The sequence below is a fragment of the Oxyura jamaicensis genome, chromosome 3 (genome assembly GCF_011077185.1).
Source record: "Oxyura jamaicensis isolate SHBP4307 breed ruddy duck chromosome 3, BPBGC_Ojam_1.0, whole genome shotgun sequence".
In the NCBI taxonomy this organism is placed as follows: domain Eukaryota; kingdom Metazoa; phylum Chordata; class Aves; order Anseriformes; family Anatidae; genus Oxyura; species Oxyura jamaicensis.
The window spans coordinates 115766166-115781559 of record NC_048895.1 but is presented as its reverse complement, the minus strand read 5'-3'; the positions used below and the strand labels follow the sequence as shown (position 1 = coordinate 115781559).

The 15394-nt window shown below is 45.0% G+C and overlaps 1 protein-coding gene across 1 annotated transcript in view; it reads right to left on the bottom strand.

Moving 5' to 3' along the window:
• Nucleotides 1-13788: 13788 nt before the first annotated feature.
• RP1L1 (RP1 like 1) overlaps nt 13789-15394 on the bottom strand; it is a 42985-nt gene continuing 41379 nt past the window's right edge. The window contains exons 6-7 of the mRNA XM_035322038.1: nt 14983-15033; nt 13789-14553 (exon numbers count right to left, since the gene is read on the bottom strand). Coding sequence (XP_035177929.1) covers nt 13789-14553; nt 14983-15033 — 816 coding nt within the window. The remainder of the gene's footprint in view (nt 14554-14982; nt 15034-15394) is intronic.

The following is a 15394-nucleotide window of genomic DNA, read 5'->3' as shown; positions in this document are numbered from 1 at the left end:
TTATTTTCAGATGAAAACAAATCCTTTGACCTGTGAAAATGCTGCAGTGACTATCAGCAGAACTGCTCATTCATGGTGGAAAGGCATATGGGATGTTTTAAATAAGAGAGAAGTGCTTTTCTTCTTTGCTTTTTGCTTTAAGTACCACATACTCTTTCTCTGTGTTGGGAGTGCAGAATTAAATCCTAATTAAAGGCTGTAAAAAAACAGTGAGTCTGAGAGCCTAGGAACAGATACATATTATTGCCGCTTTCATAGATCATATGAGCACTGTGGTGACATAATAAATAATCCACCCAAAGTTTTTAAAGGTAAAAACCAGCAAATCATTAATAATGGCTCTGGCACCATATATCAAACTGAAGCCTTCCTCTTACAGCTGATCCCCAGCTATTCCCAGCTGCCTTTTTGCATTGCTGTGTGCATTTCTTCCTTCCTTTGCGTTGCTCTTTCTTCCTCTATTCCCTGCTGCCATATTTCTGTGCTTTGTCCATACACATTTTTTTCTGCAGTCCACTGAAAGTAAGCACGATAACCCATGAAAACATACACGATGCTGTTTAAGCCCTTTTGCTCAGGGGGTTTAAAACTTGCCCAGACAAGAAAATCCTGACAGAAACAATTTTTCGGAGTAGGGAATGGAACTGGATGGTCATATGGTAGTCTTATCTATTTCTGGCATGCATGGTTTATTTATACTCATGTCTATAATGGTGGAGCATTTCACCCTGTAATTTGTGCATTTTGCTTAATCCATGTATCCTGTTTTACTGTCTCAGTCAGTCCATTTCTGAAGGGTTGGGATACAGTCAACCATTTCCTTTTTATTCAATCACGCTTAGCAAAAATGAGTCCTTCCAGGTTGTTGGGCCTCAGGGGTTATCTTAATTAGTGATCATCAAATACCATGTGATTGATAACTGGAATTGTGATGCCTTCATCCAGTTGCCTAATAGCTCTTCTGTCCAAAACGTGTTTTATTTTTTTTTTTTTGGTTGTTGTTGTTTGTTTTTTTGTTTTGTTTTGTTTTGTTTGTTTGTTTTTTAACTTCTTTTTAGGCATTGAGGGAAAACTGGTCGTAAACATCTCACAGAAGAGGTGGGGACTGCAAACACAGACGAAATGTGGTCTTGTACTGGATTCCCCCATCTGGAAGGTGCACCACTAGATGTTAGCTCAAAATGCTTCACCTTTTTCCTAGAGGGGGCAAGAATAACACAAAACTGACCCCAGCTGCCAAACCTCATTTCCTGTGCTTAGGTACATATTTTTTTTCATAGATCTGAGAGTTACTGTAGGCATTACACCCTTCCTGGTACAATACCATTCTCTACCAGTTCTATGGGATACCCTAGAACGGTAAAAGGTGAATTTCTCACCAGGTAAGTGAGACTTCTCTCCCTAACACCTATGGCAGGGTTCATCTCACCTCTATGGATCTCTTCAGTTTGTGGACACCTAAAGGTAGGATACCTGGCTGTCTGAATGCCTGGTAGACTGCGAGGAGTGGTGGCTCAATAAGTTGCCCACACACAGGTACCAAGGGTTACTTGAAGTCTCCCTTTGCTATCTGAGCTACGCATATGCAGTTGGCAAACATGATCCAGTTAAATGGAGTTTAGACAAATATTCAGGATTAAAAATGTCATTATCTGCTGTAGGTTGAGGTCAGTAGTTCTTCAGGCTCTGCTGTCTGCAATGACTAAATTTCCACTGACTGTAGGGACATCTCATTCACATGGAGACACCTGCATTTGGATACCCACAATCTGGAAATGAGCCCTATTCACTTGCTTAAATGCCCACAGGCAGTATGAAATGCCATCCAGAACATCCCAGTTAGTCCTCTCTGGCTCTCACTGCCTGCTCCAGAGGCAAATGTGTCTTGCATCCTATCTGCTGGTCCCGTGTGAGTATCTCAGAGATATCTAAGAGGTGATTTGGGGCACTGAAATCAAACCCTTTCTGTATCATGAGAGGGGCTGCTCTGTATCACATCTATGTGATTTGTACATGTGGCATCAAGCTAGGTCAAATTCATTCATCCCTGATACATGCCATTGCAACTTTTAGGGCTGCGCAAGAGCCCAAACTCAAAGGGAAAAGGGAGGGTTGCAGACATGCTTGGATGAAAGGCAACAATGAAAAGTTGTTGCAACTCTCAAAGTAGCTAAACTGCAGAGATTTGTATAGTGCTGAGGTGAAACACGTTCATCCAGCTGGCAAGGAAGAGAATTTTTTTTGCTCTTTCCTTACTTTGCGTGTGGGCATGTGTATGGGTGATTCCAGCAGGGTGATAGCATGGGTCTCCCGAAGTCATGGTTGAGTTTGAGTTCAGCATCAATCAACCTTTCACATAGCGCTCTTCCCTTAGTCTTCATGTCGAAACTTCAGTTGCCTTTGTACTGCTCCTTATGTCTACCTCTGTTATTTCATTGCCACAGGAAAGTCTGATCCACTGAGTACCATGGGGCCCTCCAGGACTTGCTGTGGTAATTTCTGTGGCTATCTGAGAAGGCCATGAAGAATTTTGGTGAGATATCTGTATTTGGAAAGATACGCAGTGTTCTATGTCCTACTCACTTCTGTGGGACTTAGGCTCCTACACATATTTCTAAGTGTGTATATAAAGCTACCTGATAAGGGAAAGGGTTCTTATTTTAGATACTGCCTTTATTCTTGGTGGAAAGCCACCACTGATGCTCAGCATGGTACTTGCGTCAAAGGACATCATAAGCTTACAAGTAAAGTTTCCACTGTGCGACCACTTAGCATATTGTACTTTGTGTCTATTCATAGGAACCAGAAAAAAGTTGCAGGTAGCAAAATCAGTGTTTCTACCACAAAAAAAAGTTGCATCCTTCCTAGTTCTGCTAAGTAAGTTGCTTCTGCACCAAGGATGAGGAGAACTAGTGGGAGTGACTCTTCAAAAAAATCAGTGTTCTGGGTTCCCTGAGCTCAGCAAGGGATCCATGCTATCTGTCTTTCTTGGGGTTTCACACTGCTGCAACCCTTTAGAGTGGTTAATTTCCAATTGTAATGGAGATCATATAGGGATGTGTATGGAAGTGCCAAGAACAGTAGCACCAAAATGTTTCACAGGGTTTCTGGATGCCCTATCTTACTATCAAGAAGGAACTTTATTTGAATGTCCATCTGACTTACTATCCCTACTTATAAATACTATAACAACCCATGCTCACAACCAACTTGGAAAGCACTAGCAAGCACATATCCTTCTTTGTGTGGTAATTGCTGGAAAATCCCATTTTTTGATATGACGCATAGTCTAGTTTTGGAGCACAGGTTGCAGAAGAAAACTTATCATATCTTTATTGAGCTGGGAAATCCTGGCAAAGCGTCCTGCTGCATGTAACCATGCCTCTGGCGCCAGCATGATACTGGCTGTAATTCAGATGGAAATTGTTGCATCTTCCTTTCTGCTAGCACTGAAACAATCCTGAATCAAAACAATTTCTGTAATACTCTTGTAGCCTGATGTCTCTCAGGAAAATTTTTGCTTGTGTCTTCAGTGTTTCTAGGGAGGAAAATTTACCCCACGGAGTGCTATTGTCAGGATGTTGCTTGTTTCATAGCCACACTAATTGAAATTTTTTCTGTGTCCAAAAAAGGGATTCAAAGATATCAAAAGGCTTCAAGCAGAGATCACATCAATTGTCTGTTCCACCTGCTGCCTAATAGCATTTAACAAGCTCATTTCTTGGGCAGTGAATTTTTAATGCCCAAATGATAATATCCTCCCTGGAAACTGTTTCACAACTTCACCAGATCCCTTAGGGCAATTTTTGCTTCAGTATTCAAGATTAATTTCTAATTTTCATCCTGATATTTCTAACCTTGCCCCACAAAATTGAGCATCCCCCAGTAACCCTCTGCATTAGCAGACTCTGCTCACTGATGAAATGTGCAGCCTGAGCCCATCCTGAGCTCGTGGTGGTGTAAGTCAGAGGACACAGTAGTAGTCAGGAGGGATACATGGGCACAGAGATGTTGGTATTTCAATCACTGTTGCTCATATTGACTGATCAGTAAGAAGTCTAGAAATCTTATGGCCTCACGTTGGGCAAAAACAACATAAATGACTGAAAACCATTGTTTTCATCAGAATTTAAATCTGTGTAGTGGATACCAAAGGGCTATGTGTCTTTTTCTTTTAATTTGTTTTGATATGTTGTCATTTATAAGTTCACCTTCTGGACTTGAGCTTTCTTCCTGTGCATTTCACATATGATCCTCCAAACACTCAATTGGCAACAACCTACCTCTGGATGCACCAGGTGCTCTTTATTTCCAAGTTCCCATCAGTCCAGTCCCCACAACATATCAATTTCTCTGTTTCTGGACATGTTTGTAGCTGCCTAAATCTTGACAGCGATGAACAGAGAGAAGCTTACTCATGTCCAAACCCCGTTGGATTCACCAGCTGAGCATGTCCTTACCTGCTTAGCTCTGGGGGTTGATTCAGTGGGTGTTTACAGAAGATGCCAACTCGTTCCTTGCACAAATTGTGGCTGCAAGAGGAAGTAACTTCTTGCCTCTTTAGTTGTTAGACCTTCTCTCTTAACTTTCAGGAGGCCCTCGTTCAAATAACTCTATATGGATCTTGAGCATATATTTCCCACATTATAGGAAAGGGCACCAATCCGCAGGTACTCCTCACTGTTTCTCTTCCATTAAAGCTACCCAGTGGTGTATACCAATGACTGCACAGTTCAGCAGTAAGCACATTGCTCTGAAAGACCACATTTTGCTCTGTCCCTTTGATATGCTCTGCAAAACAAAACAGCTTCCCACAGGGAGATCTGACCACAGACCACTGTGGACCTCAGCCCCCTGCTGAGTGAAAGACAGTGGTGGGACTTGAGCAAGCATTTCTGCGTGCGTTTTTGCTGACTGTGTGTGGCATAGCCTGTTCTGAAAACACTGGCCAGACCACGGCCAAGTATGAAAGCAGGAGAAATACCAGCTTGTAGGCACTGAATTTCTCGGTGTGACCAGGATGGGGTCAGACTGTATGTTCAACAGCAGAAGACAGGTACCGGCAGAGTTAGTTGGCCAGCCACAAATGCTAAGAAAAGAGCTGTGGTTTAAGCACCATCCCTAAATGTCTTTGTCTGGGAAGTCGGTGTGGTTAGTTAAAAGTTCCTCTTGGGGTTTGTGCAACCCATGCTGGAGGAAAGCGGGGCTTCCTCTCTCTGTGGCTGATCCATGTAAAACGGTAAGAAGCTCTTACAAGGCCCAGGTCATGGTGTTATGTCTTAAGATCCTGAGGATCATGGCACTGCAAAATGTCACCTCAGCTTAGTGTCATCTGCAAATGTAATTAATGAAGGCCTGACTTCTAATTTTTGATTATTGATGACCCTAATCCCAATCTCTCTGTTTTCCACAAGTCACTGTGTTCCAGCATGGCAAACACCAGGAGCAGAATTGCTTGAATCACTCCCGATTTGGAAAAGAGACTCCAAGATGGCTCTAATTGTTCATACACCCAGAACCCTGCTTGGGGGTGGATGCTCTGCTCCTCCTCGTGTTGCTGGGGGTCAGGGACGGAGGATTTCCCAGCATTGCGTGGACCCTCCCTGCCACCCTGGCAGGCAGCAGCCCTAAGTGAAAGAGAGGCGTTGGGTTCCTGTCATCCTGCTGGGAAAAGGACAGTCTCTGCTGGGATCACCAGACAGGAAAAGATACGGGGAAGTGACAGGAGGCTGAGGGGGTAGCGGGGGCTCGACTTTTTCCCAGCTTCTGCCCTTCCTCTCCAGCAACAGCACTCCCACACGCGGAGCCAGTGCAGGGTGCGGCCAGAGATGCACAATCCTCTTTCCTTGCTCAAGGGATGTCACAGGAAGGTGAAACCTGATGAGATTAGATGAAGTACCTCACTGCAACTGGCTGGCAGCTCCAAAAGACATCTGATGTAACCAAATCCTTGAAGTTCAGCGTGGGCAAATGCTGTGGGAGATAATAAATATCCCACAGAGCACGTGCATCTTCCTCCACACGCTCTCTCTCCCTCCTGGCACACGTTGATGTTTTGAACTGATTTTGCCAGGAATTGCAGTCCTCATTGCCCTCCTCTCTTCCACGTAGCCTCCATATTTACTAAATACATCGCCAGAGCTGTGGCTTGGGAAACTGAGTTGCTCTACAAGAAACTCCTGAATGGTCCTTTGCTGAGGACTTGTGTTCCTGGGATGCGATTCTCAGGTGTGCAATAAGGTGCAAAGTCTGTGTGAAGCTTTCCTCACCTCTGGGGGAAGCATTATGCTTCTGCCCCCAGCTTTTTAGTGCCCTTCAATATTTATTCCTTGTGTTTTTTAGAAAGCCAAGCACAATGCAGCATGTTGGGACTGCTTTCAGGGTTAGGTTTTTGGCAAGGTGAGATACTGGGGAAGATATAAAGGCATCTGCCATAAAATATAATCTGGGCTTTTCAGAAGCATAAGGATGGTTTCATTTGCAGAAAAATCCTTATTCTTTAAATCAACATGGATTTTAATGTAAAATCCTTCTTCTCTTATCTGTTCCATCATCTGCCTGCCTTTGAAGTGCAGCCTAGAACAAGCCTTGAATGCCCAACTCCCCCATAAAGAAGAGGAGAAGCCTCAACGCTCCCACACCTCACTTGGTGCATGGGGTCAGTGAGCAGGATGGAGCCCAGGAGGTGAGGCGGCAACCAGGAGCCCTGCAGGGGATGCAGCACGGGGCTGTGGCTGCCCTCTGTGATGCTTGACATAGATGTTTGGTGAATCATGTCTCTGACACATGGAGGCATGGCAAGGGAGAGACTGCAGCACAGGGCTGGCAGGCAGGTGGGAGGCAGAGGTGGCTGCATCCCTCGCCTGCTCCTGACGGCAAACTCTTTCACGGGGTGAGTCCCGCTGCCCAGTGACACAGCCTGTCCTTGTACCTCGATAGCCCAGGAGCTCTGCGTGACCTGGGGAAAAAAAAAATGATGCTTGAAAGAGAATGTTTAACAGCCAGTAAACTGAGAGATTTTGCATGTTCCAGAGACTTTCCCATGTGTTTGTGAAGCTGAATGTGGAATTAGCCTTTAGTGGTCAAGGTTGCTGCCGTGGACCAGTGCGGTACTGCCTCAAGACAGCATTGGGATGGGAAAGGAAAAGATGATGCTTAGTGAGTCTGGGGCCTGGAGCTGTGAGCCTCCATAGCTGTGTGCAAAGGATCAGACATGCCAGAGACAGAGTCCTAAGGCAGTCCTGCTGCCTGGGACCACTGGGAGCTCCCAGAGCAGGGACCGGAGGAGGGGGAAGGTTTCTGTGCTGCAGGAGACTAATTAGGCACCACGGCAAAGCATTTCCATCCGCTTAGGAAGCACTGTCCTGACCTTGCTCCTATGCCTACTCCCTCTCTGTCACAGCACTGAAAGAGCCTTGCTCAGCTCTTTTAGAACTGGAAAAGGAGCCCAAGCGCCACCCTTTATGCAAGAGCTGAAAGGTTAATACATGTCACTTGTGTTGGCCTGCACTCCGCAGCAGGCTCAGGAGGAGCCAGCCTTTTTTTTTTTTTTTTTTTTTTTTTCAGAGGAAAAAGAAACACAAGCCTGTCCCAGCCTGCCCTTTCAGCCCTCAGAGTTCAACCCCATTTTCACACCACAGGGCTTAGAATAAATATATCCTTCTCTGAGCAGGGCTGTGTCTTCTCGGTTGCAAGGAATGAGAAATGCAAGGCAATATAATGCAATATAATGCAGTGTGAACTGTGCACGTTGCTCTTAGGTGCGGGTTTTGCTGTGGATTGCAGGGATAAGCAAGCATCAAGCTCCTGAAATTAGAAAGGTCAGCCAGGGTGCTTCCTGCTGGAGCTGCACAGACCCTGGTGCTCAGCTCAGAGGGCAGGGAGTTAAAATTAGAAGCGTCTGGAGGGTTACAGAGATTGATCCTTCATCCTGACACAGGGAGGGGGTCTGTGGCTTAGCGGCATGAGAAAAATGGCATCGCCAGCCATTCTGAATATGTTCTAGAGGGTCATAGAAAATACCATCCCTTCTGTCTCAAACGCAAGGCTTGGGATACCAGGAATGCCTCCCTAAATAGTCCTTCTCTTTCCCCATCCTATAGAGGAGGTGCATACACCCCACTGCCAACACCCAAATATTTGAGACTCAAATAAATAAGGAATCTCCAGCTTAGTGGCTTCACATGAAGGCTGCACTGGCTGGATATACCTCAGAAGACGTCTTGGTGTCTGGCACTTCCCTAGGGTATGAAAGACTGAATAATTCACTATTTTGTAGCCCAGAACCTGAGCCCGCTTCCCTGCCAAGAACATCTTGTGTTTCCTTCTGACCCTGGGAATATTTGTTCTCCAAAAGTAGGACGGGTCCAGCAGAAGAGACATAAAGATGACTGCAGCTCCAAACATCCTACGCTGCAAACCTGGCATACCATTCTCCAGTTGTTTATCTCCCCTGCACTCAAGCTATCTAATTTAGAGGAGGACACACTGTAGGCTTAACCCAAGGAAGATCATATGCAACACCTACTGCAAAGGTTTAAACCAACGTAGTCCTTATCTCACGTCCTAAGCACAACCAGCTCCTCCTGCCTCCAGGAGGACGTGCTGAAGGAGTAATGGGGCCAACAGGCATACCACCAAAGTCTGTTTTGCTGCAGGAAAGTAGTGTTGTACTTTTGTGACAAAGCACTGCAGCTTCTGAATGTCTGATTTCGGGGGCAGATGTGTGCATGGATTTAAGTTTTCGCATCCCATTCCTCACCCTGTGCTAGGAGGTCTACCTTTCGCTGCCATCTGCTGAGAAGCCCCAGTCCAGTTAAAAACAAACACACACACACACAAGCAAACAAAATCAACATACATCAAGAAGCAATTTGTCTGGCTGGTGAAAAATACATTAATTAATTAATTTAAAAAAAAAAAAAAAAAAGACAAATAGAGATGCACAGCAAAACAAGCCTTACAGCTCTGTGCAGCTGTGCAAGCCTCGCGCTGCCTCCCTGCCCTCCTCCTCCTCCTGGCTGCTGAAAGCCAGCAGCTGTAATCCCCTCCAGGTGGTGACAAGCATTTTCTTTCCAGCTGGTACAAACGTGACAGCTCTGGAGCTGGCTGGCAGCACGTGTTCCCGTGCTGTGGGAGGTGGAGAGGAGCTGCAAGACCCAACTCGTGGGTGAGTCACGGCAGCCAAGGGGAAATGCAAACTTTGGAAGCGGCGCAAGCGCGAGAGATGGAATTGAGAGGGATCCTTTTCAGCTGTGTGCCTTGTTCACAGGCAATCCTGGGAGAGACTGGCTCTGGAACTGACATCAAGCCTGCTCCCCTTCCCCTCTGCTTTTTGGGAGCAGGCTGTGCAAGCTCAGACCCCACGCTGCCCCAAAGAGGGCAGGCACACGCATCAGTTTCTTCCCGAACACAGGTGACAATCAAAGACATAAGCACAACAGGCTGAGACCTCCAGTGACTTTTCAGTTTTCATGCTGTGATGATGGTGTTTTGGTGTTTTATTTGATATTTTTTTTCTCCCTGCTGCTGCTGGGTGAGACACCCAGGGAAGCCGCTGACTCAACGCGGACAGGGTGTGCTGTTGACTGTGTGCAAGCAGCTTCAAAATGAGCAAAGTCAACAGGCTGGAGGAGAAATCATGGGAAACGGTTGGCCTCTCACTAACCCATGCTGTTCCAGCCGTGAACAGAAGGGTGATCTTGGAGCCAACAAATGTCTTTAACACTCCCCAGGATGACTGGCTTGAGCTGCTGCCTGGCAGAGCCTGCAAGTCAGCACTGTGAGCACTTCAGGATGCTTTGGGGCGGTTATGCTGGGATCAGCTCTTCCCACAGCAGACAGCTCCATGTGAGCAACTTGTCTAGTCTCCCCTTGCACTCAAACAGAGAGAAAGAAGCCTGCTGAGAGTGCAATTCATCACCTCCTAACAGATGTCTGCAGCAGCTGAATCGTGCTCTTCTTTGCCTCTGTCTCCCCGTTGGTTATAATAGGAGTCAGGGTGATGGGCTCCGGGGGGGACGACACACATCTTCACTGGAAATGTATGAAGTGACATGAATGCGTCCCACTTCCAGTGCATGTCTCATGCCAAGATCAGAGCTGTGACTACATGGCTTGGCGCCTTTCTGAACCCTGCAGAAACTGATGCATCAGAAAGCAGAGGTTTTGCTTTGGTCCCTATGAAACCCAAATGTACATGACACGGTCTCTGCCAGTCGCTGCCAACACGGAGAGGGGAGTGGAGAGAGTCTCCAGGCTGTGTTTTGAACCAAGCAGGTTGGTGGTACCTGACCAATTACCAACTTTCAGTGGTAGTCACAGCTGGAATTCAAATATTTGCTCCTCATGCCCAGCATTAGGATGCTACGGTTGAAGTGCTTCACCCCACCAGATGAGAGTCCCATGTTACTCTCTGAATAAATGCTGGGGGACTCTGTCTCTTTGCATTGCCTGCAGAGCCCAGGAGGACAAATAACCTCATGTGCATGCCTAGAGTTAGTGGTATGAATCTAGTCCCACTGTAGCCCTCGCTTTGGTGCCTCTTTCTTCATAACAAATCAGTGCATATAACAGTATTTTTTACATTTCTCATTCTGGATACATTCAAGCCCTCTTTTTGAATTGTTTTTTGGAAAAAGTTTTCATACAGAGTCAAAAATATTGATGTCACGGGACATTTCTGCAAATTCGCCCTGGAGCAATGTTCTTTCTGACCCAGACAGAGAACAGCAGAGGGACCATTGACACTGTGTGGGTGCCTTTAACCATGACCATAAGCCTAGGCAAGGAGGATTTAGGAGGTCTATTAAGGTTGTGTGAATGGCGGGTAGCTGGAGGCATTGTTGGAAAAGAAACAGCAGCTGTAAGCAAACAAATGTGGGAGGGAATAATGAAAGACTACAGACTAGGGACCAGTTTCTTTTCATCCTTTTAACTTGTTGGCACAACCAGCATGCAGTGCAAGTGGTCATACGTGATGTTCTTCCCTAAAGTGATGTGCTCCGGCTTGCAGACAGCATATATACGTATATATATGTATATATGCCCAGGGACTGGGCAAGAGGGAGGAGCACGGAGGCTTGATGATGTCCCACCTTGCAGCTTGTTCACACAGTTCACCAAGTGGAGATACAACCCATTTTGTCATGCACACTTGTTTCCAGGTCCTACAAGGGCACCTTGTAGGTAAGCTGAGTTGCTCAGCTTAATCACAAGATTGGGGTCTCTTTTGGTTCTAACCTGGAATGGTGAAGAGCGGTTTTGGAAAACAGAAAATCCATACCTGCAGTGTTTCAGGATGCTTGCACAACAGCTGCCTCTGTCTGCTCATTACATGAGACCTCAAGTTGGGTATTTGCAATCAAATCCCACTCATACAAGAAATACTCACTTCTGTGCGAAGTCTAGCACTTGGCTTATGCAACACAATTTCTGCTTACACCTTCAAATAGCATCCTAAAGGGAGCTTTAATGGTACGAAGGCTACTGAACTGGTATTTGGAGAAGGTATGATGTTCTTGTACTTGTACTTTAGGTGTGACAAGTCAGCCTGTCAGCCTGTATCTCTGTGCAAGACTGAGACACTAGAAAATGCATGAGTCAGAGGATGCGCTGTGTCAGATAGGAATAAGTTATCTTCTTCCTGTACTTCAAAGCCAACAAGAATTTTAACATTTAGTTTTAAGCCTGTGCTTCAATCTGTTGAGGCAGGATTTCATCTTACACATACAATTTCTTTACATCCATGAGTTTTAAGATACCGTGGAGCATCCCTCATATCTACAGGGTGCTCTGGACCTTCAGGAGAGCTGCACCCCTTTGTACCAGCACTGGGATTTGAGACTGGATTCCCTATGCCTTCTCAACTGGCACCAAACATCTATGTTTAGGCAATGAAATTGAACCCAAGCCATCTAAAAGCTATTAATCTTAGGTCTGACAATGTCTCCAGAGAAAACAGGGAAATGAGATGGTCAGATGAGACAAATTTTAAGACAGTCAGGGTTCAACTGAGCTGCACCTAGAGAGAGGTCTGGTTCCACCTAGGGAGTCCTAGGAAACCCAAGATATGCACATAAAGCTAACTTTATGATGGAGCTGCCCTACCCTTCTTAATTTCTAAATCCTGAGGACATTGTGGCTCTCTTGGATTCCCTGGAGGATCTCAGCTGGCACTGTGAGCCTCTGGGAGGGAAGCTCAGCTGAGATCTAGCTCTGCACTGCCTACATTACACAGCCCCTTATGCTACAGGCACCTCACATTAAGGATCCACATGGGGAGCTGAATCTTACTTCTTAAATGGAGTGAAATGAATTTTATTTGTGGAAAGCGATTGATAGGGTACGAGTTTAAGAAAGCGATTCTTGAAATGATAATATTAATTATTTCATTGTGGATATTGAATATTTCAACATGTCTACATGCATCATCACAAACCTGGCAAAATACTACACACATACTTTTTCCACCACACAGTTTAAGGCATTTTGCTTTTACCCTCTCTTAAATTTTTGCTGTTTATATTTCTCCATGTAAACTGTAGATAAACAGTTTTTCAAAGAGTTGTACACGAGTATGCAGCTGAGGCATGGTCAGACTTCTCCTGGTATTAGCTGGACATTTATTCAGAAATGTATACATTGCCCCAGTGGGGGGAAAAATAATCCAGTAGTAGAAAAAGGTTGTTAAATAAGGTTCCCAGTTCTATTGTGATTTGTAAAGTCCAACCTCTCCAGCAAATGCTTGAGCCTGTTCCAGTTGTTTGCTGCAGCACAAATACTCTAACCTTTTCCATGTTAAAGATAAAAATAGTTAAATATTATTGGTTGACTGCAAGGGCGAGGCGCAGAACAATTTCAGATCTTATTAGCTTTGGAACAGGGCCTCGTACAAAATTGTTTTAGGGATCCCAGATGATTGTAAAGTGCTTAAATACCATCATTGGCATAATAAAGGTAATAACAAGGAAGTGGATTTTACCCACTTCTGATTTCATCAATATTGAATTAAACCACTTCCCAGACACCTGACAGGTGAACTAACTCATCTTTTTCATCTACTACTGCATCACTGCATGCTACAGTGATGACCACAGTACAAACAGATTGGTGATCTGGAAGAGGAGAGATCTACTAGGATGATCCTTTTGGATTTGCAGTGAAGTGAGGACTGGTCCAAACATCTTCTAAAGAAAAATAGGGAAAATGGGAAAAGACTTTGATATTTCAAACATGTTCTCTATGTACAGAGAGGGTAGAGTAGGGTAGGGCAGTGTAGGGTGGGTGAGGGGGGGTGGGGGGGGAAAAGTGACTGAATGAATGTACATCTCTGTGGGCTCTGACCAGACTTTGGCAATGAGTCCAGATTTTGTCACATTTCTGTGGATTGGCAATCTTTCCAGGAAAATGGCATGCAACAGACAAAAGGCATCCTGAAGTTACTCAGACATGATGCCCAGCAGAGCCACAGATACTCAAGCAGCAAACAGCATGGCTTAAAGTGTAAGAATAAGAAGGTATCATAAACAAAACAGCCTTCCCTTCCTCCAAACCACCTTTCTATTGCAACCACTAAATCTTAATGAGTTTGCTAGCCCTCTAGAAATGAGGGCAGGTAATTGCAACTTTACTCACAGGATTCAAGATCAAGTTTAACACATTTAACTCAGAAGAAAAGCCAGTTATGATGGCTCAACTCTCTGGAGATAACTGCAATATGTAAAGAAAATATACATTTAAAAAATAAAGAAGGAAAGAAAGAAAAAAGCAGTTTTTTGATAAGCAGTTCTAGAAGTCCAGGTCATCCTGGTCAATCTCATCAGAGTCTTCTTTCTTTTTAATAGCCTGAACCTCATCAGTATGTTCATCCTCATTTGGATCTGCACCTTCAGCATCTGCCTGTTCCTCATCTCCCAAAGGATCAGTGTGTGATGATGCTTTGTCCTCTTCTTCCTCCTCGCTATCAGGATACATCTTTGAAGGTTTGCTGCTCTCATCACTTTGAACCTCTCCATTGGGGTGGTCGCTCATGGATTTTTTATTATCTTTGCATTCCTCTTCACTTTCATCATCGGACCCCTTCTGGGATTGCTGTGAGAACTTTCCCACAGAAGAATAACGGAAAAAGACAACTGCTTTGCTCAGAGTCTTTAGCCTTTTGCTGGTTTTCTTGCCTCTGGCTCTCTCAGAAGACTTGTTGTTGCCATTCTCTTGGTGTTTCTTGTTTACCTGGTCATTATCATCACCCGCGGGTTCCTCATCATTTTCCTCATATTTGTCACCACCTTCACTGTTTTCTTCCTCAGATGAGCACGCCTCATCTTCTGAGTTCAAATTTGCATCTTCCACTGCCTCAGCCTCATCCTGCTCAGCTTCTTCATTTCCTTCTGCAGCGTTTCCTTCAGGATTGTCATCAGTCATGCAATCAGCATCTCCTCTACATTCAGATGTCTCCTCCTGGTCATCAGCCCCAATGTCCTCACCCTCTGGCTCCCGTGTTTCTTCAGCTTTGTTGTCAGTTTCATCTTCAGCTTTGGACTCTTCTTCAGCTTCCTGCACTTCATTTTGCATTTCTTCTTCTTCCTCTTCCTCTTCCCCATTTGCTTCCTTCTCCTCTTCCTTTGTTTCTTCCTCATCTTTTTCTCCCTCTGTTTCCTCTTTTACTTCTTCATCCTCTTCTTTTGTGCTTTCTTCTTCTTCCAATTCTTCCTCCTCCTGCTTTGCTTCTTCCTCATCTTCTTCTGCTTCTTCCTGCTCCTCTCTTGCTTCTTCCTCACCTTCTTTTGCTTCCTCATTTGTTACTTCTTCCTCTTCTTGCATTTCCTCTTCCTTTTTGGTTTCTTCCTCCTCCTTCGTGTCTTCTGCTTCCTCATTTGTTTCTTCCTCTTCCTCCTTCACTTCTTCTTCCTCCTTCTCTTTGGTTTCCTCCTCATCCTTTCCTTCCTCCTCTTCCTCCTCCTTTGTTTCTTCCTCCTCCTTCACTTCTTTCTCCTCTTCCTCCTCTTTCTCCTCCTCTTCCTTTGTTTCTTCTTCATTCTCCTTCCCTTCCTCCCCCTCCTCCTCTTTTGTTTCTTCCTCTTCATTCCCTACCTCCCCCTCCTCCCCTTCCTCTTCTTCTTCCTCCTCCTCCTTCTCTTCTTCTTCTGTTTTTTCCTGTTCCTTCCCTTCCTCCTCCTCCTTTGTTTCTTCTTCCTCCTCCACTTCCTCCTCCTCTTTTGTTCCTTCTTCCTCCTCCTTCATGTCTTCCTCTTTTACTTCCACTTCCTCTTTTGTTTCTTCCTCTGCTTCCTCTTTTACTTCCTCATCTTCTTCTTCCTCTTTTGTTTCTCCCTCTGTCTGCTCTTTTGTTTTGTCCTCTTCTTCTACCCTCATCATAATTACTTCTTCTTTTTCT